The 27055-nt window shown below is 52.7% G+C and overlaps 2 protein-coding genes and 1 long non-coding RNA gene across 4 annotated transcripts in view; 2 read left to right on the forward strand and 1 right to left on the reverse strand.

The window, feature by feature from the left end:
• Nucleotides 1–702: 702 nt before the first annotated feature.
• Nucleotides 703–5521, reverse strand: Sox8 (SRY-box transcription factor 8). The gene is made up of 3 exons (XM_021221223.1): nt 4945–5521; nt 3587–3819; nt 703–2873 (listed from the first exon to the last, which is right to left on the reverse strand). Exons 1-3 carry the CDS (start codon nt 5355–5357, stop codon nt 2125–2127), a joined length of 1395 nt encoding a protein of 464 aa, XP_021076882.1. The 5' UTR covers nt 5358–5521; the 3' UTR covers nt 703–2124.
• Nucleotides 5522–5645: 124 nt separating this feature from the next.
• LOC110337852 lies at nt 5646–10018 on the forward strand. Its single transcript, XR_002381277.1, has 2 exons — nt 5646–5935; nt 8965–10018. It is a non-coding gene; the product is annotated as an uncharacterized LOC110337852 (long non-coding RNA).
• Nucleotides 10019–14011: 3993 nt separating this feature from the next.
• The window catches only part of Lmf1 (lipase maturation factor 1), an 81855-nt gene continuing 68811 nt past the window's right edge, over nt 14012–27055 (forward strand). Inside the window, exons 1-3 of one of the 2 annotated variants that reach the window (XM_021221399.1) lie at nt 14012–14211; nt 20073–20382; nt 22853–22863. In XM_021221399.1, the coding sequence (XP_021077058.1) occupies nt 14019–14211; nt 20073–20382; nt 22853–22863 (514 nt within the window). In that variant the 5' untranslated portion in view covers nt 14012–14018. Of the gene's footprint in view, nt 14212–20072; nt 20383–22852; nt 22920–27055 lie in introns of those variants that run through there. The other variant, XM_029533155.1, reaches the window with a different exon arrangement.

The raw sequence follows: 27055 nt of genomic DNA on the forward strand, positions 1-27055 counted from the left end.
CACTCACACACTCACTCACACACACTCACACACACACACACACTCACACACACACATACTCCCCCCCATACACACTGGGGTTCTAGAGAGACATGGCTACCCCCACCCCCAGACCAAGACAGAAGTCTACATAACTGAGATGCAGCCAGCTCTGGCAGGCCCTGCTAGCCACATGACTTGGCCAGAACCTCTCCCCCACTTGCTGTCTCTCCTCACAATCATTTTCTCCCTAGAAACTTTGCTCCAAGCAGCAGGCTCTCTTGGGATGGTTCTTCTCTGCTCCCAGCCTGGCTCTGAGCCAGGACCCTGCTCCCAGAAGAGAAAATGCCCATTGGTTTGAGACACTGTCCAGCTACCCAGATACCAGCCTCGATTCGGCTGGAGGAAAAGCAGGGATTGGGATGGCCCATCTGGACCTGTATCTGTCTGCTTTGGAGCAAACCCTCAAAATGAGGAAGCCAGACAAGGCTAAGGGCGTGGTGCTTTCATTCAGTCCGACTGGTTGTGCCGGGGCTGGCTACCTCCCCAAGGTGAGGAAGTTCCCACCTTGGGGAGTCCTGGCTGGCTCACTCCCCTCCCCACAGTGGCCTGCTTAAGGCAGCCGGACCCAGGCTCTCAGCAGAGCTGCATCCATCTCTGCCAGGAGCCTTCCTGCAAGAACCCCTAGGCTTGAAAGAAGTAATACTCAAAGCGTGCTCCAAGTAGAGAAAACATTTTTTTTTTAAATTTTATCAAATCGATCTGTACAAAAGTTAGCATTGCCTGGTCAGAAAGGAACGAAACACAGCAGGTAAAGGACAGCAAATGTCTTTCTGAATTCAACCCCCCCCCCAAAAAAAAAAGACTGCATAAAAATGAGTTTGCTGTGGTTCCCACCTCGGCCCCCGGAAGGAGATATGCTGAAAAAAGAAAAAAAAAAAAAGGCAGGATTTTTTCCCCTCTAAAAAAAGGTAGGAAAAGTAGAAAAATTAAAAAGAAGTGATACTTCTCAAATGTGAGTAAATATACAAAGTGTTCAAGGCACAAGTTTCCGTGACGTAGCCGGTTTATACACTCGACACAGCAACGCAGGCGGGGAAGCAGATGTTATGCTCTAACTAGGAACCTAGGCAGGTTAGTCAGGAGGTTCTCCTTTCACAGCTTGGTAAGTAGCGCCTGGTGCCAAAGAGCCAAGATTATCGTGGTTCTGCAGCTGCCCAGCTTGCAGGAAATCCTGTCTTCTACCGCTTGGCACCATGAAGGCAGCGATGCTGCTCCTGCCTTCCAGTGCCTGACCCAATGATGGTGCCGGGCTTCTTGTTCTAACCAGACCTAAGAGGTTGGTCACTTCCCCCTGTGCCTGGCAGAGGCCTCCAGGGACATCTGAAGGCCAAGCAAAGAGATGCTGCTGGGTGCTGAGCTACCTCCCTCCTGCCCTTTACAGAGCAAGCTTCCCGACTTTAATTTTGTCTTAAATTCTACTCTCTGCACAAATTACTTCATTAATTAAAGATAAAATAACAACAGAACATAAATACGTCTTCAACACCTTTCAAAGACAAACATGTTTAAGCCTTAAAATAAAAATAACAAAAAATAAAAATAAACCCAGAAAGTGTTCCTCTCAGCCAAACCTTGCTGGGAAGAACTGTGGTAATGCGGACCCTCCATCTCACACTGGTCCCAAGAGATTCCCCGCGTGGGTGGATCCTCGAGCATCCACAGATGGCCTCTCACGCTTTCACCTTGGGAACTGCACCCCTTGGTCCCAGGGAGTTCTTGGGGAGGCTGGTAAGGACATGAAGCCTCTCTCCCCTTGGTCCTTAGGCGTCGCTATCTTCTTATCTACTGAGATGCAAAACTCGGGAGCTGGTGTGCACTTTTCCAAACCGGAGAGAACGGAATGCCTGTTTTGCAAACCACCAGTCACCTCAGAGAAAGAAGGGGGGTGGGGGGGAAGAGCTCTGTCCCCTGGCAGAAGTTTGGATATCCAGAAGCAAAGGGGACACATGGTGACAAAGCCTGGCTTCCTGCACATTCAGCAGGCACTTGACGGAGTAAGGCCGTGCTGGCTGCCTCCAACCTCTACCGAGTACACTCCGGAAGAACTCAAAGACCTGGCTAGACTTCCGGAACGCAGCAGCCTCAGGGTCGGGTCAGGGTGGTGTACACAGGCTGGTCCCAGTTGCTGCTGGGGCTGTGTGCGGGTGGCATAGAGAGCCCGTTGAGCAGTGGCGAGGCATAGGGCCGGCGGGATGAATGGAAGTAAGGGTATTGGTAGAGGCTGGGAGGGTAGCCGGGGTAGGGGCCGTAGTAGTTGGAAGCCTGCAGGTCGGTGTAATCACACTGTGCGCTGGCGAAGGAGCTGGCAGCCGTGGCAGAGGCAGCTGTGGTGACGCTGGCCTGGGCACTGTAGGAGCCATAGTCAGCACGGCCAGGTGAGCCGTGTGACTGGTCATTGTAGTGGCTGGGACTCAGCTGCTCCGTCTTGATCTGTGGCCGAAGGGGTCCTGCCTCTGTGGGAGAAGCTGAAGCCGAGGGAGCTCCCTTGTGGGCCCACACAGGGGATGCCCCTATGCCGGTTGCCCCGGAGTGCGAGTAGGAAGCACCTCCATAGGAGCCAGAGGCAGTGGCCTGGCTGGGCTCTGTGGGCAGGGCTGAGTGGCCATTGAGGGGCAAGTACTGGTCAAACTCATGGACATCGAAGGTATCCATGTTACTGATAACCTCGCTGCTGAGCTCGGAGATATCCACATTGCTGAAGTCGATGTTCTGGCGCCCGCTGTCCACCAGGCGGCGCCCTTCCAGCCTCAGCTCTTGCTTGCTTCCATTGCTGGCCTGGTGCAGGTCCGTCTTGGGGGTGGTGGGTGGGGTGGGTGGCCCATGGGTCTGGCCTGAGGAAGAAAGTATATTGCAAGGATGAATGTTCCTTCTGTGGGACCGGGGTGGAGCTGGTGGGTGACACCAGGAACCCTGGTAACTGCCACAGGTACAAATCAACGGCTTTTTGTTTCCTTACCTTCCCGAAATTCCTGCAAACTCAGACCTAGCCCTCACTTACTGGCTGAGAACATTCCGTTAGGCACTGTGCTGTGGGAAGACCCAAGGCTCCTCCCTGAAGACCTGGGTGGGGGGATGGAAGGTGGCCAGCCGGCCCCACCAGAACTAGCATTAATGGGGCACTTTTGGAATGCTTGGCCCTGGGCACTGGACCAAGGTGAACCCACACAACCCCATTCTTTCCCCACCACAGCCCAGTAAACGGAAGCTCACGGCCGGCCTGCCTCCAGCTTCTCTTCGGCTGCTTAGCTGCTGAGACCCCACCCACCAGCCTGATTCTGAGGCTGTTGACCCACGCTGCTGTTACTGTAGAGTGGAGGCAGATTGTGAGTAAGTCCCGGTGAAGCTACACACATCCAGAGTGCTAGATGGAGCTGTGCAGCCCCCTTCTTTTGTACATAAGAAATAGCTATATCCAGAGGCTTTTCCCAAGGGATTGGGGAAGACTGGGCCCTCCGCAGACTGCCAACCCTGGAGGGAAGACCTACCCACACTCCAGATCAGCCCTGCTATTGCCCGTCCCCACGCTAAGGGTCCTGGAGCCCACCTGTGTGGTGGTCGCTGTGGTGGTGTGCCTCGCCGAGCACTGCGTCAGCTTTGTACATGGGACCGCCAGGGTGGTGGCCCAGTTCAGTACCAGAGTCTGAGTCGCTCCGGCCAGTCTTCACACTCTTCCTTCGCCTTGGCTGGTACTTGTAATCTGGGTGGTCTTTCTTGTGCTGCACACGGAGCCTCTCGGCCTCCTCCACAAACGGCCGCTTCTCGCTTTCACTCAGCAAGCTACAGAAAACACAGCAGAGCGAGGATGCCCACGGAGCTCCAGGCTTGCCAAGGACCTGGGCAGCACCAGCAAACACACTGCTGCCTGCAGTCAGACAGCTGGAGCATAGGATAGGGTGCCGGAGAGTTCAGGATACCCTCCAGGGGGTAACCTGCCCTCCTGCTGAGAACTGACACCAGTGGGGCAGAGCCCAGCAGGCCTGTGTGCTGAGAACTGTATGTTCTTTATAGTCTAAGGACCAAGAGAGACCCCAGTTCCCCATCTTTCCTGAAGTCCCCCTTTCCAGCACTATTTGCTCATCCATTCACCTACCACCACCACCGCCACCACCACCACCACCACCACCACCACCACCACCACCACCGATCTCTCTCAAGAAAGACGACAGGACCCAGTGAAAACTATACTTCAACAAAGGCAAGGCTTTCTGGAAGCCAGCCGTCCCAAGTTGCCAGGAGTGATGGAGAAACTCCAGGAGACTGTCCTCAGAGCACACACACACACCCTGAGAATCTCTCGACCTTGAACCTCAACTTGCCGGCCAAGCTGAGAGGGCAAGACAACCCGGCTGTCCTGCTCAGCCCAGTGTCACTAGCACACACTGTTTCAAGCTCAGCCCAGTGACACTAACACACACTGTTTCAAACTCATAGAGGCTGCTTGGGAGGTGGGACTGTGAAGCTGTCTTCAATAATGCCTGCCTTTCTCAGGCCACAATGCTCACTGAGCCTGACACTTTCCCCTGCTCTTTCCTTCCCCAATTCCAGGTTGCTGTGGCCTGCCAGAGGACTTGGACTCCTCATGGACCCCGGAGTCCCAGTTTCTGCCCAGGACAAAGCAGCTTGATGCCTGCCCATATGCCTACAGGCCGTGGTGGCCACTTGATGCTGGGATCCCCAGTTCTGCAGTTCTCAGCAGGATATCCCAGGAAAGGAGAAAGGACTGGAGGGTCACACTCCTGGAACTGGCCTCGGTCCATCTCCAAAGTCCCACACCTGGTGTCTCTGTTGACCAGACCCACCCTAGAACCAGCCCAGGAGCACAGCCCAAGCTGGGGCACGACGTCACCTCCTTCAGCCCCTACACTCCTTTCCTCAGCCAGTGTCAAGAGTCCCCACACTTACCGCCACAGTTTGCCCAGGGTCTTGCTGAGCTCTGCGTTATGGAGATGCGGGTACTGGTCCGCCAGCTTGCGGCGCGCCGCCTGTGCCCACACCATGAAGGCATTCATGGGCCGCTTCACGTGTGGCTTGGCCTTGAGCGTGCCGCCACCGCCGCCGCGCACAGGCATAGGCACCAGACTCCAGTCATAGCCCTTAAGCACCTGCGACACGGCATCACGGATGCAGGCTGGGAAGCGTTCGTCTGCTGCCTCGGCAGTATCCCCTCGGCCGCCGCCCCCCGCGCGACCCAGGCCCTCTGATCCCGCGGGCGACGGTGGCGCGTCGGAGTCCGAATCCTCCACGTGTGACATGGAGCTAGCGGTGCCAGACGGGCTGCAGGGAGGCTGGGCGCGGGCCTCACTCATGTCCAGCATCGGGGCCACGCGCCGAGGGGCGCTCAGTGGGGATGGACGCAGGGGTCGCGCCCGGTCACTCTATGGACGGACACTCTGGAATCCAAGGTTGCCACGCAGGACCCAATCTTTGTCCTCACCGCAGGGGCCCAGCAGCAGCTCCTCCGCCGCAGCAGCTCAGTCTCAGTTCTGGGACCCGCAACAAGTTTCTTTAAGCCGCGGCCGAAACCCCGCCCCTCCCGGTCCGGGTTGGCAGGTCCTCCCCAGGCGGAGCTTGTATGCCCCACCCCGAATCCAAAGAAGCCTCGCGACCCCGCTCCACCCTCCGTACCACGTGGGCCAGGCACCCCGCAGCCTGATCCCTCGGCTGAGGCAGGGTCAGAGGGCTAAGGGTGACTGACTGTCCAGTGCATGGATCTCAGCAGCACGGCTTGACTTTCGGGCGGCAGGCGAGGATGCTAATCCACAATGTTCCTGAGTCCAACATCCCTCCCAACAATGTGGGGCTCGAATCCGCTATTACAACCAAGCCCGGGTTCTGCCCGCAGGGTGGCGCAATGACAAGAGCCACCAGGTGACCTGGTAACTCGCGCACCTAGGTGAGCTGGAGAACCCCGAGGCTAGACAGAGGTGGGAGGGCGGGGGCGCTGGGCGGGGCTGCTCTGGCAGTGACTGCTGAGTCCCTGAGGGCGGTCAGGCGGATGGAGGGGCCGGACGCGGGGGCTCGGGTCCTTCCGGGTATGACCTGTGGTGGGGGCGCGGAGGCCCTAGCGGGCGGGCCTGGGTGGTCTGGCGGAGGCGGAAATCACGCTGGGCCGCTTCTCCTCAGCGCCTAGAGAGAAGGCGGAGAGTGCTCAGGGTCGGAGAGGGGACGTTTCTCCCGAGGCGAGCGCCAAGCCTGACTCTGAGCCGCACCCGAGGTCGCCCCCGCGATTTGGCTCCCAGCCCGGAGGTCTCCAAGTGCAACTAGGAGTCTCTCGCCAAACTCAACGGAGGCGATGTACCTGCCACCCTAAGCTTGTCTGGGTGGCATAGAGCTGTGGCTCGTGAGAGCTCGGTAACCCTAAAGGAGGCCACCTGTTTCCCAAGCCCGTGGAGGCGGCTGCAGGGAAGAACTGTGCTTTCTATTAACCTCCAACTCCACCCAAGCCCTGAGTGATGCCCTAACCTTCAGGTCTGGGATCCCAACCTCCAGTCAGACTTTCCCTGCAGACCTGGAAAAGGTCAGGCCTGTGCAGTGTGGCCTTAGGGCATCTACAGCTCTGGGCAGAAGGAGGAGGTCCCAGTCCCTGCTTCCTGCTGAGGGGGCAGCTAAGGAAGAGAAACTACCTTAATGGTGACCTTATTCTAGTTGTGTTCTCTCTCTCTCTCTCTCTCTCTCTCTCTCTCTCTCTCTCTCTCTCTCTCCTCTCCTCTCCTCTCCTCTCCTCTCCTCTCCCTTCCCTCCCCCTCTCTCTCACTCACTGTGTGTGTGTGTGTGTGTGTGTGTTGTGTGGATGGAGAGCTAGCTGCCATTGCCTGCTGAACTCTATCCATATTTTAACCATTACCTACCAAGAAAGGCCCTTCCCTGTACATCTGTAGTGGCAATCCTTTCCCCTAGGGATCCCTCCACTCAGGGTCCTACCTCTTAGAAAGAAAGTGTCTTGGAGACATAAAGAACCCTGCTATCTAGTGCCCCATCCATCCCAGCAAAAGAAGGCTTAGCAGCAGAGCTGAGGACGGAGACCAGGCCTATATCATGGTCCTCTCAGGACCTGACCCCTAAGGTCTCAGGTCCCAACCCTCTGTGCCTCCATGGACCCATGCTGTCAGACCTGCAGGCCTTAACAGAGACCTCCACGTTTCTAAGAAAGCACAAACCCGAGTTTGCATTGGGTATCGCAGGTTCTCTGGGCAGCTTCTTCCTGGCCCTCACCCACTGTGAATATACTCTCTAATCCCCAGGCTGCTTGGATGATGGAAGGAAGGAGGTGGTTCTACCTACAGTTTGCATCTTCTTATTACTTGGGCTGTAGTGACCCCTGACAGGGCCCTGGAGGACCCTGGGCTAGTCAGCCCTTATTATACAGGTTAGACCACTATGGGTCATCAGGAGCTCTGCACAAGCATTGGCATGCAAGGGGTGACCTGAGCTCTGCCAGGCTCTGTGCTCAGGATTGAACTAAGTACAATCTCTGGGCACACAGTCGGTGCTCCAAGCCCATGCCAGGCTCATTGTTGGATCATCTTAAAAGACCAGTACACCCTCTAGGTCTTTAGACTCCTTTCAAGCCAATCAGTTCACATCCTCAGTCACCAGAGAGACCCTGAGCAGTCATGAAGCTGCAGCTTCTAGAAAGAAAGTTATCCGGGGTGGGTTCATGTCTTCTCTAGGACTGATCAAACACAGCATCATGCCAGGGCCTCCTAGGACGAAATCATCAGGACCCTGCTTCATAGTGTCTGACCTGGAGTTCCCAGTGTTGAGGGCAGGGAGAGAGCTAGACCTTCCTCAAGATGCACCCAGTAGGGTAGAAGACTTTTAGAAGGATGGTCCCAGAAATCTCAAGGGTGCGATGGTTTAGCTGTGATCTGAAGCCTGCCGCTTCTATAAAAGGAGAAAACAATCGTCCCTGTAGGCAGCATCATATGCAAAAGGCGCCGCAGTCCCAGACAGCACAGGGCATTTGATAACACAGGAATCTACAGATCTTTAAAAGCATCAGCGGGAGCCGGGTGTGGTGGCGCACATCTTTAATCCCAGCACTTGGGAGGCAGAGGCAGGCAGATTTCTGAGTTCAAGGCCAGCCTGGTCTACAGAGTGAGTTCCAGGACAGCCAGGGCTACAGAGAAACCCTGTCTCAAAAAACAAAAAACAAAAAGAATAAGAAAGGTGAGTGGAAGCTATTCACACTGCCTCTCTGTTTTACCTTGTGGGACATCGGACCTTGTCCAGGTGTGAACCAGTTCTTCCTCCTTTTTTCTTTTCTTCCTGCCCCCACCTGCCTCCTTGGCTGCTGCTAGTTTTGCCCCAGTCTAAATGACCTTTCCCTAACCCTGGACTTCCCCATTGTCATGTGGGTTTTGCAGTTCTAGAGTGAAGATACCATTGACTGAACTCTGTTCAGGTGCCCATTCCTGGACCAGTCTTGGAGCCTGGGGAAAGTAATGGAGTGGGTCTGTGGCTTGTGTGCCCTCAGCCTTGGCCTGCTTCTCCCTCTTCCCCTGCATTCAGAGCTGTATGCCAGGCAGTTGGCGGGGCATCCCAGCATAGCCATGGAGATTTTTAGTTTCTGACCTAGAAGAGACAAATGTGGAGGTGGTGAAGGGAGCACTCAGAGCAAAACCCCTGTAGACTGCTGCCCTGCCCGCTGGGTTCCAAGAGGTCCTCCTAGAGACTGGACAGCTGGTGCTTTTAAAATCTACTTGTCAATCCCAGAAGGCTTGCCTCCCGGTAACATGCTCGGGGCACTGGGCCAAGCACACTGCCTCCCACCCGCATTGTAATCCAGAGGTCTCGGGGATGCTGTCAGAGCTGTCCTCAGTGGAAGCTGCAGTTGGGATCAGAGCTAGTCCCTCAGTAGAATTGTCATCGATAGGGTGTCGGTATCCGGCCCTCTCTGCTGCTCTGTGCTACATCTCTCAGACCCCCAGGAGCAGTTTTTCTGCAGTACCACATCTGCAGCCCGGCATGCCTCTGGCTCTGGTATTGTGTGTGTGGTCACGCTCTTCCAGCCCAGCAGCAACTTTGGTGTTTGATACCCCTTGGGAGGCACCGCTTTGGGAGGGACTGGTAACAGCAGGGTGGGACCTGCTACCTAGCTGTTCTCAGTCTGAAAGGATTCTGGAAAGGGGCTCTATTTAACCCAGGCACTGGAGTCCAACACGGCCTCTGTGGTGTAACAGGTTTGTGTGGAGCCCAAGATGTGTTAGGAACAGCTATCGTTTCTACTGCTTTGCCCCCATGCCTCTGGAGCTCCTGGGTTAAATTCAAGCTGGGCCCCATCCTTCACCCCATCAGGGCCCTGGGTGGAGCTGACTCCCAACAGTATACAGTGGGTCTTGGTACTTCCTCCTTGGCATTCGACAGTTGGTGTTTTTGAAGTCAGAGCCATCCTCAGTAGGGTCCTCAGGGAAAGATGCAAGCAGCTTTCCCTGGGTGGAAACCGACTCCATGCAGCCTTCAGCAAAGGCACCGGCATCTGTCACTGGGGTGGGGAAATCGGTGATAGTGTCAGCACGGGCTAAGGTGGACGGAGAAAGGCTCGTTCTGACACTAGACATCTGGGTCTCTAACCCTATACCTTGGATTTGTCTGGGGAGTCCCCACCACACGGATCCTGGCCTTTCCCCATTACCTACTCCATGCCAGGAGCCTACGGCTGTTGAGCCCCTCAGAAGTGAGACATAACGTCCTGGAGCAGAGGATGGGGACTCACTCATGGGCCACCTGATTTCCGTGTTCATCTTCCCAGGCTCCACCTTTCAGATTCCATCCATGGTGTCTGCAGTTACAACTTTACTAATCAGAACTTTGTTTCCATCTTAAGCTGAAAGGCAAAGGGTGACTTAGAATAAAAATGTAACAAATAGCCCCATAGCCCAAACCTCTTCTGCTGTGATTGACTGTTCCAGATACCTATAAGTGTCCAGGGAAAATTAAACACATCAATAAATGGCTTTCTTCTGTCTGTCATGCATTTATCCCTTGAATGTGGTGAGGGAGGTTTCCGTTAGATCTCAGCAGGCCATATACAGTTGTTTGGGGCTGTTTGTTATGCAGCATTGGTGGGACAGTTGGTGGCCGACCTAGTGACAGTCTGGCTCTGTGGGCAGAGTCTAACCCATAGGTCTCTGGGCTCTGGGATGGGACTTTCCAAGAATTCTATCTGTTCAGAACACAGCTCACAGCCGTGCTCTGCTTCAGGGCCCTACCGCAGACATCTTACTTCCATTCTACCTTGAAGTCACAGCTGCTGTTGAGATTCACAAGGCGTCATCTCCCTGGGGTGCATGGAAGAGCTGAGGGTGTAGTAGAAGAGGACAGTAGCCAGGAGAACAGCCGCTTGTGTGTCACAGCTTTGGTCCAACCAGCAAATGGCATGACACCTGCTCACTGCCGCACCTGCTGGGCTCTGATGGGTTTTGGCTGCTGGACAGTCAGGGCAGGAGTGGCAGGGAACCAGCTCAACTGACCACTCTTCTAGGAAAAAGCAACAGATGTGGATCCTGCCCCCCCTTTCACAAGCAGACTTCAAGACATAAAAAATTGGGGTAAATGGAGGGTGCACGATTATATTGAGCCCAGGCTGGGTTCTTGGGGAGCCAGAAACAGCTGCGACTGCATGTCAGGGACAATAGCCCTGAGACAGTGGGGACTGCTGGGCCAGGGTGCCTGGGGACAGCTGGATGAGGTGCTGACAGGGGGCTCATTCCTCTATGAAGCCATTCCGCAGCTGCTGGGAGAGCTGCCAGCTAGCGGGCAGTGTGCCCTGTCCCCGTACCCATCTTAGCCACTGTGCTGGAGGTTTCAGACAGCTGGGGCACGGGACCCAACTAGGAATGGTGACACCAGTCAGGGCCAGAGCTGGATGTCCCTCTTGGGACCCCTTTCTGCTTTACCACCTTCTTCTTCTTCTTCTTCTTCTTCTTCTTCTTCTTCTTCTTCTTCTTCTTCTTCTTCTTCTTCTTCTTCTTCTTCTTCACTGCTGCTGCCAGAGACCTCAGGGCCTCTCACCTTAGTTCCTTCTGGCCTGCCAGCTTGACTTTCTGTAGTTTTTGGCTAAAAGTGACATTTAGAAGCCTGCTTCATGATGGTGGCCTCTGAGGAGACAGGGGCAAACCTCAACCCCACCCCCCCCCGTGGCCCAGTATATGAGCCTCCAGCTGCTTAGCTCAGTCTAGGTTTTGCTTTCTATGTGACCCACAGCTGAATGTAACAGCTCAACTACCAGATGTTCAACACACACACGCACACGCACACACACACACACACACACACACGCGCACACACACACGCACACATACACGCGCACACACACACACGCACACATACATGCACACACACACATACACACACACATGCACACACGCACACACACACACACACACACACACACATGTGGTATATGCCACAGATACTCTGACAAGTATAAGGGATGCCTTCCCTCTAGATAATTGTGAAACATTCAACTTAAGGAACTCAGTTTTTAATCTACATTTTTTTTTAACATTGTGGTAAAGCCAGGCATGATGAGACACATCTGTAATCCTAATACTTATAAGACAAAGGCAAGAGGATGGCTTCAAGTTCAAGGCCATCCTGAGCTACATAGTAAGGTGTCTCAAAAAAAGGGGGTGGCTCAGGGACTTACAATTCACACAAGCCAAAGGATTCAGCAGCGTGCAGGGTATCAGCATGGTCATGCTTCCATCTAGTTTGACAACATTCTTGAAGGAATCCTCATATCCCCTTCTTTCCCTCACCCGCCCCCAAACCACATATCTAGTGGAAGTGCCTTAAAGAAAAAGTATCCTACATTGTATCAGGCTTATCTCAGCCTGAGGTCTTAAGGTTCATCCATACTATAGCATCTTATCCTACAATGTATCACGCTCATCTCAGCCTGAGGTCTTAGGGTTCATCCATACTATAGCATATTCAGCTTTATCCCTTTTAATGGGTGAGTGACACTCCAGTGTGTTTCAGCTCAAACTTGCTGTAATCTTCCTGCTTCAGCACCACCAGTACTAGGACCACAGGTATGCACCACCATACACAGCTTCCCAGTGTACTTTGCATTAAACAGGGAAGCAAGATAAGCTCTCCTTGGCTCCACCCTGCCCTGTGTGACCTGCTTGAAAGCTGGTTCCAGATGGCATCCCAGAAAGGCAGGCCCGGGGCAAGAAACTCCCGCCACCGAGGACCCAAGTTTCCTGCAGACCCTTCTGCTGGCCTCCGCCACCATGGACAAATCCAAGAGGGAGCCTAGAGCCCCAGCTGGAGCACTGGATCCTGGAACAAGAGGTCCACTTTGTGCTCTTCACAATGCCCCATTGTGCCCTTCTGCAGGGAGGACAATGTTACCGTGGCAAGGGGAAGCTGAAGACAAAGGGCTCTTTGTGAGGATGCTCCCCACCTGAGCCACAGCACCCAGGGTCACACCTGATGGCAGAGTGATCCTTCCTCTCCTTCTAACCCCTGCATAGCCCTGGCTTCCAGAAATAATCTGGGGGAAGTTGTGCAGACTAAAGCTGCCCTCCCCAAATGTCTCTGCTGACCCATCCCATGCCTGGCATATGCCAGTGAGGAGAGGCAGGGCTAAGGGTTCCCATTGAAAGATCTAGATGCAGGATACACAGGTTCCTTCAGTCTCTAAAGTTTTGAGACCTTGGGCAGATGCTGGCCTGTAGGAGGCCTGGCAGGTGGGAAGTATTTGTATTATCTATTGCAACATCTGTAATGGGGCATATTCACAGCTGGGCTCCCAAGGGAGTGTTTCTGAAGAAAAAGAAAAGGAAACTTAAAAAAAACAAAACAAAACAAAACAAAAAACCCAGAGCCCTTTATAGGATGTACTTATATGCTAGTTCTCTAGTATCAGGAAGCCTGGAGGCTGAGAAGAGCCCCAGTCCTTACCCACAAAAGGCTCACTGCTGGTGTAGAGGTATAAATATTAATTAATGGATTGTTTGACCATGCAAGCATTGGTAATTTATATGTCAAAGCAGCAGCAATCACAAAAAGAAGATGCTAAGGATAAGTTGTTTTTTAAAAAAAAAAAAAAAAAAAACAGCGATAATTCAGAAAGGCGCAAGATCTTTAAAACATAGAAAGCTCTGAAAGATGAATGAAGAAAGCCCTTGTTCCAGAGAGCCCTGTAGTTAGCGTTATAACCCCTCTGGCTTGTGATGTTCCCGCCCTGACCGTCCTTTTCTCCTCTGCTACACAGCGCCTCTCTAGTATCATTTGCGGGCAGTGCTGGAGTGGCCCCTAACACGAAAAAATTGCTATCAGGCAAGTGACCTGTAATGCCAGCATCGAGGAAGGCAGCTCATGAGGACAATTTCTTTGCTGTCATTCTGGGCTTTATAGTTCAAGGCCAGTCTGAGCTATTAAAAATAAAATCAAATATAAAAGCAGAGTTGAAGGGGTGTCTCCTTGGGATTCCGCGCATGCCACTGATGGGCAAATCTGAGTCCTTGATGGTCCAATGGTCCCATAAGTAGCTTGAACAAGGTCCTAGATCTTCGTAGGGGTGCCACCTGTATACTGAGGTCTCTGGGGACCACAGACAAGGAGATTTAGGAAGAAGAGAAAGCAGGAGGTTCCAGGGCAAATTTCAGGTTTCTTCCTGTCAATTGTCCTCCAGCATAATCTGCGCCTTCCTGGGCAGCGGGCAGCAGAGGAATGCAGCGTGAAAACCCTGCTCTGCCACCTCCACAGGCCTGGCCTTCCCTGCTACAGAGTAGCAGACCCGCACCCAGGACACGGCCGTCCGTCACTAGCTCCTTCCCTCTTTGCTTCACTCTCTGCAAATACTGAAGCCACCACGGAGACGCCCACCGCTAGGCGAGACCGCCCAGAGAGGGCGTGGCGCGTGGGCCTTAGCTCCAAGGAGTCCGCGTGTCATCCAGGGGAGCGCGTGTGGCCTTTCAGGCTTGTGGGCGTGGCCTCCGCGCGCACCGCCCTTTGTGCTCATGCGCCCAGTCAGCCCAGTAATGGCTGCGCCCGAGGGGTCGCTGAGAAAACGGAAGGTCGGGGGTGCGGAGCACAGTCCAGCGTCGCCACCTTCTCTAGCTAAAGATCGCGCGGATTCTCCAGCCCGGCTGCACACGGGCACCTTCTGGCTGACTAGAGTCGTGCTCCTGCGGGCCCTCGCTTTCATTTACTGTGAGTGTCCGGTGGGAGCGGGCTGTTGCCGGCATCCTGTGACCTGGTCCCAAACCCAGATTGCTTCCGGACTCCCGTTTGTCCCTCTATAGGCTTCAAGGATCCTGCACTAAAACCGTCCTGCCCTTCTGTGAGCTTCCGGACCCCGCCTTCTCATCTCCCACTCAGTGGCTGCCTAAACTTTATGTCAGGTCCCTCCTCGGCGTGTTCCCGGGACCCCACCCTAATCCCTGCCTCTCCACAGCCCCACTTAGCACGTGTACGAGGCGGAGGCAGTCCCCATGCACTCCCTCTGCCAGCTCCCTGGGAGTGGCAAAACGATGCTAATTCTGTTCCTGTTCCAAAGCCCAAGGGGAGATGAGGGTCTTTAGCCTGCAACTTAGACCTAGCCTCGCCCCTTTTGCCTTCTCTCAGTGGGTCCCCCACTGGACCTAAAGATTGTGCAACAGCTCCGACCTGACCTGCTTGGCAGGGCACCCGGCAGAGGACCCAAGGATCTAGCCAGATTTCACTGGTAGGCAAGAAGTGAGGTTCGACCAGGTCAGCTCTGGAAGGACTCCCAGGTTCGTCTTAGGTTCCGGCTCTGCAGACCTTTACAGTCCTCTGCAGCATCCCATACCTCCCTGAGCCTAAAGAGTCCTTAGCCTCCTTCACTTCAGGGAAAGCAGAACCAAAGGTCCTGGCAGGCATGCTGGTGTCCCCCGTACACGCCTCTTCTTGGTTTTGTTTTTTGTTGTTGGTGGTTTGGTTTCTGTTTGTTTGTCTGTTTGTTTTTGAAACAGGGTTGCTCTGCCTAGTCCTGGCTGCCCTGGAACTTGTTCTGTAGACCAGGCTGGTCTTGAACTCCTCACAGAGATCCGCCTGCCTCAGCCTCCAGAGTGCTGGGATTAAAGGTGTGTACCACAACACTGGGCACTGATGTTGCTTTACTGTGCCCTCGGCTCCTGGCCTGTTATTGCTATCCACAAAGGTAGTGGGCCAGGAGATGTCATATAGAACCAGCCCCAGACAACTCACTGTAGTGTCACCTGAACCCCCAGCTGTGGCTGAGTGCCTGTCTACTCACACTGGGCCGACCCTGCCTGTGGCCACGAGGCAGAGCTTGTGCTTAAAACCTGTGGACATCTGGCAGTGGGTTCCAAGTCCTCACCCTAATTCCTAATACCTAGGGGGTGACCCAGTGACTATGTGGACACTGGTGGCCGTGGCCCAGCCTTTTAGTAAGGAAGGCAAAACTACGGGCTAAGTAAGTCCCAGGGCCCAGGGCGTGCCAGGCTCGTGCATGGTGTACCTTGGACATCTTTCAGAAGAGTCATCTCAGGCTTTGGGCTGTGTCCATGTGACTCTCCTGTGGAGAGTCAGGTTCATGTGCATTTTTGTGTGACAGACTGGCCACTTCCGGGTGCACTGGAGAACTGGAGTCCTTAACCAAACAGTCCCATGTGTTTGTCTGCCTGAGTTTCCACCCATTCTCTCTAAAACTGGTGGAAAAAATTTCCAGACTTGTGCTGTTTATCCCATGCAATACTAAGGAATCATGGGAAAGTTGGTACTGACACACTCAGAGCAAGATGAAGGGCGTCTGCAGGAGGGACAGAAGTGGTAAGCACAGTGGCACCTGGTGACTTTGTGCTGAAGACACTTTGCAGATAGGCTCTTGGGCTCTCAGGAGCAGTGTCACCTTTGGTCAGTATAGGATCTAGCATTTCAGCTTGACACAAAAGGCTGTGAGCTCCTGACTCAGGCAGACATTCCTAGTGGCTGCTCAGTGTGTGTGTGCAATGTGCTTTGCTTCCTTATTGCACATGTACTTGAGGTAGGCACATTCTTTAGGTTTCCCATCTTCCTGTGTCATGGTTTCATGATCCATGGCTGCTGGACAACCAGCAGTCCCAGATGTAATTTCTTCTGAAAGGCTCTGGACCTCACTGGACTCTGAGCTATTCTCTGAGATCCCTTCAAAATGATACTTGTACAGCTAGTTCACCTGAATGTTGGATCTGCACTGCTTCTAATGCGGAAAGACTTGTAATTAAATACGGTCCAGTGCATTCTGAGGTTCCCCCTCTTAGGAGCCTGGGATCTACAGGTCTTTCCTTAAGCACCACACTTCCAAAGCACCTGTTGCCTATAATCCTTGCACTTGAGAGGCAGAGGCAGGGAATCTGCAGTTTGAGCCCAGCCTGAGCTACATAGTAGCAAGGCCCTGTCAAAGACAAACAATGGCTGTAAGGAAAGCGGTGCTCAGAAGACTGTGGCTGAGTACCGGGTGCTCAAAGCCAGCCTCAGAGCCTGCTTCTTAGCTCCACCTGGTGTTGTGTGACTCTGATCACAGCAGTCCCAGGGTGCACCCAGATGGCAAGGGTGAGCTCTCCACAGGGCAGGTGTGTATGACTTAACCTCCCAGAGCGGCTACCACAGGGAAGCCAGGGAAGCTGTGGAAGCCGTGGCATGCCAGTACTTGAGAGTGGCTTTCCTGTAGGGATTGCCCCAGCCGCTTGAAGTAAAGATTCACGCATCACCCTGGTACCTGGCCTCTAGCCCCTGAGGATGCTCACCCCATGTATTAACTGCCATGCACCTTGTTCATGCATCACACTGTGCACACGTCCAGTGACACCACTGTTACTGACATAGGAGAGAATGCATTCAGGGTTTGCTTAGTAAGCGGATGGCTGTGAGTGACAAGCCCTTGGCTTTAGCTCTGCTGTCTATTTACTACACCCAGGGCCTGTGTATTTTAGGCACCAGGTTTGTTCCTGGACAATGTCTTTCTTGAACCCCATGGAACACCCAGGAGGCTAAAGAGGGGACACTGGGCAACTGATGCGATTCATCTACCGCTGTTCTTGGGAAGGACTGGGCTCTGGACATGAATACTTACCAGCCTCAACTGTGGGACCGCAGTGTCTGGAGCATGGGGGAGTTGTTCTGCTCAGCCTATCGTGCTCCCCAAGTGTGCTGAGGAAGCTGTGTGAGAGCAAAATCGTTCCACCCCAGGGAGGTTTAGGTGTATGTTCCGAGGATTGGCTATATGTTCCTTGTGTTTGCTTGGTCACCTTTTCCTCATTTACATATAGTCTGGTTGACCTCTTAGCTGAGGAGAGAAAACAGAAAGCGCCCTTGATAGCCATGAACTGATCATTTGGTGTTTTGTCTAAAACCTTTGCTGCTAAACCTGAGTCACATAGGTTGCTCCTCCCCTCCCCGTTCCCTTTTGGTTTGTTGAACTCCCAGTTGAGCTACGTGAATGCTGGGATGACAAGCATGAGCTGCCAGGCACAGCCTAGGTTTTCTTCTGACTGTTTGGTTTTATCTGTACCACATTCAGGCAGTGGACCTCTTGAATGAATTTTTATGTTAAAGTGTTAAGTTTGTTTGAGGCCATCTTTTTGCACATGGATTTGGTATTAGCTTGCGTAGGGGCCCGGGGACGGATGGAGGTGCATTTTGCTCAGGTTTTGTTTTGGCTTGGTTGTGGCAGGAGAAGTGTATAGACCATGGTGGCAGTTCTGGTGGGCACTCTCTGCTAAGTCACAGCAACAGCAAACCCACTCATGGAACAGGGGCTAGGGTGATGGAGTGGGGCCAGCCTAGAGACTTCCCACTGGGCTCCACAGCCTCCTGATCCTGCAGCACTGTCACACTAAGGAATAAGGGATCTTGGGGTCAAGTCACATAGAAACTGTAGCAGTTGGTTCAGCTGCAGCTGTTGATTGTATTTCCTCAGCACATTGTCTTTGCAACTTTGTGAGTCTATGTGAATCCACTGCTTGGCCTCCACTCCCCTCCACCGATTTCTGTTTCTAGTTCTCCTTCTTCCCTTCTCCTTCTCCTCCTTTTCCTTCTCTGCCTTCATCTCTTTTCCTTTTTCTTTCTTCTTTCTCATTTTCTTCTTCATTTTTCTTCTCTCTTCTTTCTTCCTCCTCTTCCTCCTCTTTTTTTCCTTCTCCCCAGTTCTCCTTATCTTGTGTCTTAGGGTTTTAGTACTGTGAACAGACACCATGACCAAGGTGGCTCTTATAAGGTCAACATTTAATTGGGGCTGGCTTACAGGTTCAGAGACTCAATCCAATATCAAGGCAGAAGCATGGCAGCATCTAGGCAGGCATGGTGCAGGAGGAGCTGAGAGTTCTACATCTTGTTCTGAATACTGGCTTCCAGGCAGCTAGGATGAGGGTCTTAAAGTCCACACCCACAGTGACACACCTACTCCAAAAAGGCCACACCTTCAAATAGTGCCACTCCCTGGGCCAAGCACATTCAAGTCACCACATCTTGATTAGTGTAGATTTGACCAGTGAATCCTGAGATGCTCAACCTGAATGCCACAAGTCTCTCCCTCTTCTGTTTGCATTACAGTTCATATGTGCTGTCAGGATCAGCCTGTCAGGACCTCCAGACAGACTCCGTGTGTGGCTGAGACAGTTGACTGTGGTTTCAATGACGTACGCAGCTCTCCAAGCACACGACTGTGGCTTAGCTCGCCGCACCCTCTATCACGTCTTTCTTCCTCGTGTGATTTACAGTTTCCCACAGATGGAGCCGTCTCACATTTATTAGATTTGTACTTGCACTATTTCTAGTTGTTTTTATACTTTAATTGAGACAGGGTTTCTCTGTGTAGCCCTGGCTGTCCTGGAACTTACTCTGTAGACCAGGCTGGCCTCAAACTCACAGAGATTTGCCCGCTTCTGCCTCCCAAGTTCGGGCTTTAAAGGTGTACACCACCACTGCCTGGCTCTTTTTTTTTTTTTTTTTTTCAAATTTAGATGACGCCGGTCATTGCTTGTATATAAGAGTGCAGTCGGCTCTTCTGTTCTGACCTTGTGACCCATCCCATGATCTTGATAAATTCACCGTTAGTGCTAACGGTTGCCATTTTTGTCTTGTCTTTGTAAGTTCTTTGGGATCATCCACATAGACCATCTTTCACTAATGAAGGCACTTACACATCCCCCGTCTGTGTGTGTGCCTCTCGCTTCTCGCCTCTCTCATACCTTTTCCTTCGTTTTATTCTACTCCTCCCCCACCCTGCACTAGGCACACACAGGTGAACACCCAGAAGCAGTGGAAGGACCCTATAAAAGGGAAGATCCTAGGAATGGACTCTGAGCACGGGCTGTCACAATCTCACGAGTAGCCAAGGCTGCTGGCCCTTGCTGGTGCCTGTTTGTGACCTGTCCTCATTAGTGTTTATTGTCACCTTGACCTGGAAAGAAGGAATTTGGGGTGAAGAATTGCCCCTTCACACTGAGCTATGGGCATGTCTATGGGACATCGATGGTAATGGCTGGTGCAGGAGTACCCAGCCCACTGTGGGCGCCACCATCCCAAGGTCCTGGGCTAAGTATGAGCCAGAGAGCAAGCTGGTAAGCAGTATTGCTTCACGGTTCCTGCTTGAGTTTCTGCTCTGACTTCCCTCAGTGATGGACTGTGACCTGGAAGCATACGCTGAAATAAGCCATTTCTGCCCTTAAGTTGTTTTTTAAGTTGCTTTAAGTCATGGTGTTCATCACAGCAACAGAAAGCAAACTGGAACATGTTATGTTATGTCCGTGGACCCATCTCCTCCTCATGTGTCCTTATGACTGCAGGGCCATTATTTCTTCATACCCCTCTAGCCCAAGGCCTCTCTCCTCCTGTACCCATGGAGGCCTGTTCTTGCCTGTGTCCCCTTGGGTCCGTGCACACTTGTGTCCATGGGGGCCTATTCATGTCCACTTGTCTCACCTGGCCCTGTGTCACCCAGCCACTAGCGTCTCCTTTTCCCACAGGGACCCAGTTCCTACTTACATCCCTGAGCCCATGGAGGGGTGGTCTGACCCTACTCACAACTCTTGCGTTTGTATGTCTTCCAGTTGTGGCCTTTTTGGTGGCATTCAATCAGAACAAGGCCCTCATCGGTGACCGGGGCCTGCTGCCCTGCAAACTGTACCTGAAGAATGTCCAGGAGTACTTCCATGGCAGCACTGGCTGGACTGCCTGGACCTATACACCAACCATTATGTGGTTGTTGGACTGGTCAGACATGAACTTCAACCTGGACCTCATTGCTCTTCTTGGGCTGGGCCTCTCATCCTTTGTCCTGGTGACCGGCTGTGCCAACATGATACTCATGACTGCCCTCTGGGCCCTCTACACGTCCCTGGTCAACGTAGGGCAGATCTGGTAAGTAGAGAAGTGAAGTGCCACAGTGAGCTTGTTCAGGGGTGCATCACGAAACGCTTAGGCCTTGGCAGAGGCTGCTGTCATCGTTCAGCCAAACTCTGGCTTTTCTCTTTGCGGGTGAAACGTGTGATTGTACTTAGAGATCCGCGTCCCCTTGAGAATATGCTGCCGGCCTGCTTGAGCCATGAGTTTTGAGAAGATGAGGCAGAGACCATTGGGCAGCTGGTGGACACTCTGAGGTCAGAAGGACTTTGAAACATTGCCCTTCAACCCTTACATAAAGAGTCTTTGCAGCCTATGCCAGCTGTTACATTGGGCCATGGCTCAAAACTTGCCTTAATGGGACCCTGTAGGACTACAGGAGGTGTTGGAGTTTAGAGGATCGCCAAGGGCAGAGAGTGTATGGACCACAGGAAGGTGTGTTGGAGAAATCTGTGGATGTGGCAAGCATTATCAGTGTGTACATATGGGAAGCGGGTAAGGGGTGGGATCTGTAGTGATTGTTTTTCTCCTTGCTGTGACAAAATTCCTCACAAAAGCAAGTAAGAAAGTGTGTGTGTGTGTGTGTGTGTGTGTGTGTGTGCGTGCACCCCCCACACACACACACATGCACGCACGCTTGCTCTGGTTACAAACACATGCATCCATACCCAGCTTTTACTCAGGTCTCAGGGACTTGAACTTGGGTCTTCATGCTTGCAGAGGAGGAGGTGTCACCACTAAGCCATCTCTCCAGCCCCACCCATGAGCCCATCCCCATTTTCTATTCAGAGATGCTACTCATTGGAGAACTTCTCACATAGCGTGTTTTGGGGGTTGGCTATGAGTAGGAGCTAGTAAGTGTGCTGTTCACTTAAATATCTCCTCTATGAACATGTAGTACTGTGCTCAGAGAATGTACTCACTGCCTCCCTCCAGCATCTTGTTTTCCCTGAGAACAGCGCGTATCGCTGCCAGGCAGGAATCACTTGACTTAGCCTCAGAGCCAGCAGGCTGTCGGTCCGCTCAGTGAGTCCAGACCCCACGGCCGGTCTCAGGCTCTTTCCTTTCACCAATACACATTGCATTCAGCTTTTCTTATTCACTGAGATGTAGTTCATACACTGCAATATCTATTTAATGTGCATGAGTCAAGCTGAGTATGGCGGTATACGCTTTTCATCCCACCACTCAGGGCAGGCAGGAAAACTGCAAGTTCAAGACAAACCTGAGCTGCACAGCGAGTTGCTGGACAGCCTAGGCACAGAGCAAGACTCTGTCTGAAACTGGAGTAAGACAAACCAAGACCAGTGGCCCCTGGTAACCAGTGCTCCGCGTTTACTGTGGGCAGAATCCCTTAGTGTGTGACTTTGTGTCTGTCTTCACCCTCAGCATGGTGTTCTAGGACCCTTCGTGAGTAGCATGTGCCAGTGTGTCTTTCTTTCACAATAAAATCGGTGTGCATGTTTGGTATGGATGGCACTGGGAGTGGGGACACTGGAGGTGCAGCTTGGTGGCAGAGAGCCTGCCTGGTGACTAAGTTATTGTTCTATTGTTATGAAGAGATGCTGTGACCAAGGCAAGCATTTGATTGGGGCCTTGCAGCTTCAGAGGGTTAGCCCATGATCATCACACGTGCAGGGCAGGCACTGGAGCAGTAGCTGAGTGCTATATCCCGATTGGTAGGAGAGAGAGAGCCTGACTTGGCATGGGCTGTTGAAACCTCAGAGCTCACCCCCGTGACCCCATTGACACACTTCCTCCAGCAACACCATACCTCGGTTTTTGGGGGTTTTGTTTGTTTTGTTTTGTTTTTGGTTAGTCAAGACAGGGTTTCTCTGTGTAGTCCTGGCTGTTCTGGAACTCATGGCCTTGAATTCAGGGTTTTACCTGCTGCCTCCCAAGGGCTGAGATTGAATCTTGCACCACCACACTCACCGTAACACCTCTTAACTCTTACAATTCTTTCCAATATCAACACCCTCTGGTGACGAAGCATTCGAATACATGAGGCTTTGGGGGCCATTCTCATTCAAACCAGCACACCCATGACTGTCTAGCATGATGGGTCCCAGCATCAGAGTCCCAGGCATCTTCCCACTGTGACTATAAAGTAAAGGACACTGCGGCAGCAGTGCCTACCGTGGTCTTTGAGAAGAGAAGTTACCTTTGATGTAACTTCTCTAAAGGTAACTTCTCTTCCAGTAATCTGTGTCAAGATACCCAGGCACCCCCAACCTCAGATCCTGGGGTATAACGTCTGCAGTGGCACTGCTCACTCAACAGTGTCTTTTGCTGGCCTCTTGGCCCTGTCTCCCCCAGCTTTGCCTACTCAGTGCCTAGCAGCTGATCCTCCTGGAGGTGGGTCCTCCCGGGCCCCACACTGCCCCAAGCTCACCAATGGGTTTTGCTCAGTGGGTAAGCATAATGGGTTAGCATATAAAACCAAGCTGGCATGTTAATGGTCTTCCTTTTTTTGTGTGTGTTTCAGGTATTCTTTTGGTAAGTGACAATCATGCAGAAACAAACCTGTGTGAGGGCTTGCCTTGTGTGCTGGGGTATGTATCTCTGTGCATTTTGGATATGGGGTCTTATCTCATGTTTAAATCCTTACTGCTGGCTCTTGGGGTGTGGGCACGGCTCTATAGTTTGTGAGTAGGCTGGCAAGTCCTGACGTTTGGGCTCTGGTATGAGTGAGCAGCTAGGGTGGGTTGTGACTGGGGGCTCCCAGGTGAGGCAGTGCACTGGGTAATAACAGAGGTGCTTGGCTGGGGGATGGTTCAGACCATATGTGCACTTAGTGCTTTTGTGGAGGAACCAAGTTTGGTTCCAAGCACCTACACAGAGGCTAACAACATTTGTACTTCCAGTTCCAAGGGGTCCAGTGTCTTCTAGGCTCTGCAGGGACTGCGTGCGTGCGTGCGTGCGTGCGTGCGTGCGTGCGTGCATGTGTGTGTGTGCGTGTGTGTGTGTTGCAAAGATATGCATATAAGCAAAGCACCCAGGCACATAAAATAAACATAAGTGAATCTTGACAAGAAGGTGGCTGGTGTGATAGCGCATGCCTTTAGTCCCAGCACTCAGGAGGCAGAGGCAGGCAGATCTCTGTGAGCTCAAGGCCAGCCTGGTCTGCAGAGTGAACTCCAGTTCACCCAAGACTACACAGTGAGACCCTGTCTCAAAAAAACAAAAAAAAACTAATGGTAACTCCTGAGGGCAGGGTCAGGGAGGCTGGTCAGGACAAAGGTCCTGTGTGTCGCAGGGTGTGAAGCAAGATGTGCATAGCTGCTTCAGAGAACCCTATCTTCTCCAGCGCTTCAGGGAACTTCAGGGAACCATGGTAGTTAGTTATTACTAAGGCGATAACTAGAGAAGGCATTTGGGAGAAGTACTAGAGGCCTCTCCCAAGTGTGTGTCTTAGAGTCCTGTGGCCCACTGAGCTGCACGGAGGTGTGTTCGTGGGACAGGGCAGGCAGTGTAGTGAGAACAGGGCACTGGATTAGTGAAACATTTGGATGTTCCCAGCCCACACCACTTGATAATCACTAGAGAGTGTCCGAAGCCAGCCCCCAAGTGGCCAGGAAGCTGAGAACCTGGGGACTTACACGTACGTAAGTTGGCACAACGATACTTTGTAAGGGGAGAGTGGGGGTGGGGGAGGGTGTCTTTACTGCCCTGCAGTTCTACCCAAGGACGCCATAGGAGGCACCTTGGCCCCACTGCAGTTAACCATGCTGTGCTTGTATGTCTGGGCCACACCCTGCCTATCCTATGTGGCTTCAGATGTGAGGCCTGAGTCCCAAGTCACTGTTGGGTCTATGTTCTTAGCCTCACCTACTGAGTGTTCCCTGCAGTTCGAGAAAAGGAGACCTACTGGCAAAGGCGAGGCCATCAGTCTGCTGCCACAGTAAATGTTTCCCCTCGTTTTTAGTTCCCACTGTAAACGTTTCCCCTCATTTTTAGTTCCCCAAATAGACAGATACGTGTGTATCTGCTAAACTGTTCAGCTGTGCTGACAGAGCCTTTCCCACACAGCTGAGAGCAGGGTCACTGTCGCTGGTTGGGACACAATAGTTCAGGATGTTCGTATCTGTTTCTTATTTCTGTATCAACGTCCCCCCAGGGAACCCTGTGTTCTCCAGTGCTTCCCGGAACAAACCTTTTCTTAGTGTCCATTGCTTATCTGAAGTTGCAACAAGAGCACTTTTTTGTCTGGTTATGAATATGGACACCTCGAGGCCTTGACCCCTGTATCTGGATGGGATCCCTGCTCCTTGGTGTAGAAGGGTTCTGGCAATTCCTGGTAAAAATCAAGTCTGCAGCACTCCGGCCGCTCGTTGCCAGCACTTCCGGAGCTGTGGCTGTGTCACTGGACAGGCACGATGAGAAGTAACAGGTGTTCCACACATCTTCAGGCCAAGCGGTGGCTGTCCCACCTTGGAATGTGGGCATTGGGGTATCCCCAGGGTTCCAGGCACATAGCAGGGAAGGGGGTGAGATACAAAAGAACTTGGGATTCTTATGCACAGCCGAGGTTGGGGGTGGGAGTGAACAGCAGAAGACCTCCAGGTAGTAGCCTCAGGAACTTAGAGGAAAACCACTGCCGAGTCACCACTGGGCTGTGTCCTTGACTTACCTGGTGGTACAGGGACCTGGAAGCTGATGGTGTTGCTGTATCCCTGCCTTCCATGTCTCTCTTGCTGTCACAGAGAACAAAAGCCCACCTGGGTAGGCAGCACAGGGCGGGCAGCAGATGCACCAGGTGAAGACTTTTCTGGAAGGGCTGGAGTGAGCTGCAGCCGGGAAATGATGGCGGCCCATGCCTTTGATCGCAGCACTTGGGAGGCAGAGGCAGGCGGATCTGTGTAAGTTCAAGGTCAGCCTAGTCTGCAGAGTAAGTTCCGAGACAGCCAGGGCTACACAGAGAAACGAGACACACACACACACACACACACACACACACAGACACACAAAGGAAAAAAAGAACACTGGCTGCTCTTCTCGAGCATCTGAGTTCAGTTCACAGCACCCACTTAGGAGCTCACAACCATAAATAACTCCAGTTCTAGGGGATCAGTGCCCCCTTCTGGCCTCTATGGGCACTGCACACACATGGTACACAGACATATAGGCAAAATACCTATATGCATAAAGTTATAAAGACTTCTGGAGTTGCTCTTCTCTGGCCCTATGTTGCCGCCCACAGGAGCCGGAGATCTCTCAGTGAGCACCGTCTGCCCTCTTGGCTGTGTGATCTTAATTGTACCAGCCTCTGTTTTACACGGAGGCTTCAGGGAACTAAGAGCCAAAATGTGGTGCTGCGGGCTGGTGATTTGTCAAGCACCGAGCATCCGGAGCCCCATGCAGTGTGGCAGCTTCTCACTGTGTGGAGTACGTCAGTATTTGTATCTATTTGTTTATTCATTTCAAGATAGAAGTCTTACTTATCTACCCCATATGGTTTTCAAATTCCTTATCCTCCCGCTTCAGCCTCCCAAATGCCAGTTTACAGGCATGCACCACCATACCCAGCTTAACATGCATTTATTGAATTAGTTAAAACTGAATCAATACAAATGACCGTCGGTCAATACCAAAGTCCCACCAGCACTCACTGCAGAGCAAGGAAGCTCTGCCATGCTCAAAGGCATGGGGTCTAGAAGGGTCCGTGGACAGGGCCTCGTGGGGAACACCCTTCGTTCTGCTAGCAACAGGGTCCCATCACCTCTGTTCTTGTTCCACAGTGATGTGGGGGGACTGGCCTCTTGATGTCACCACCGTCAGTGAAGGATTCTGGTTAAGGAGTCCCGCAGTGAGGTCTCATTTCAGCTACCCTCCTATGTCTCAGACAATCACAGTTCCCCAACACACTCAAGTTTTTTATTAGTAATTTTTGGCTGTCTCTCTCAGAGGCCCCCTTTAGCTGTGGCAGCGTTGGGTTCCTCTCTGTCACCTGTCACTATCTCAGTGCTGTACTCTCATCTCCAGACAGATGCAGTTGCTGTGTGGGCGGGGTGAGTGGTGACTTGTCTTGGCAACATGCAGATCAGGGACTGGGTCGGAAAAGAATCCCTCCTGTCCCCTGTGGATGTAGGAAACTCCTGTCCCAGAGGGACTGTGCTTCCTCATGCCCCTTCACTTGGTTCTCTGGAACTGCAGTAGCCCTCCAGGCTGAGCTCCTGGCAGGCGCCATCCCAGCACACACAGTACGCGGTATGACTGCTGTCCCCAGCTCAGTCACTGTCCCTGGCATGGGCCACTGTCTCCCCTGGGCTCCAAGCCATGCTGAGCTCTGTGTGCACTGGGAAGGGTTCAGAGAGGGAACTGCAACCTTGTCTCTGGGGCTTGAGTCCTATACTCTCTGCAAGGTTTCTCCGTCTTATTCCCAGACTGACTCCTAGGCATGGCCTGTGGGGGACAGGGAGCAACAGGATGACTGCATTGGCTCCAAGGGCTGCGGGGGCTGCCTGCTGATAGGACTGGGGAGGGCCTGGGAGAAAAGAGCATGATAGAGTCCAGCCAAGTAACACAGCCTCCTCCAGCCAGGCCCTTGGGTGATAGACACTGTAAAGTCCTCAAGGTCCAGATAGGCAGTCAGGAAATGTGGCACATTCCGGAAGCCTCTGGAGTGCTTTAGACCACAAAACCCTTTTGTATGTCCTTTGGTTGTGGTGAATGGGGTGTAGACCTTGCC

Source organism: Mus pahari, chromosome 21 (assembly GCF_900095145.1).
Source record: "Mus pahari chromosome 21, PAHARI_EIJ_v1.1, whole genome shotgun sequence".
In the NCBI taxonomy this organism is placed as follows: domain Eukaryota; kingdom Metazoa; phylum Chordata; class Mammalia; order Rodentia; family Muridae; genus Mus; species Mus pahari.

What these genes read in the sequence shown, in the direction of transcription:
- Sox8 (XM_021221223.1), bottom strand. Translation starts at nt 5,357, where the DNA reads ATGCTGGACATGAGTGAGGCCCGCGCCCAGCCTCCCTGCAGCCCGTCT. An exon ending in ACCCTGGGCAAACTGTGGCG is followed by an intron (nt 3,820 to 4,944) that starts GTAAGTGTGGGG and finishes TGTTTTCTGTAG; the next exon opens with CTTGCTGAGTGAAAGCGAGA. An exon ending in CCACAGCGACCACCACACAG is followed by an intron (nt 2,874 to 3,586) that starts GTGGGCTCCAGG and finishes TTTCTTCCTCAG; the next exon opens with GCCAGACCCATGGGCCACCC.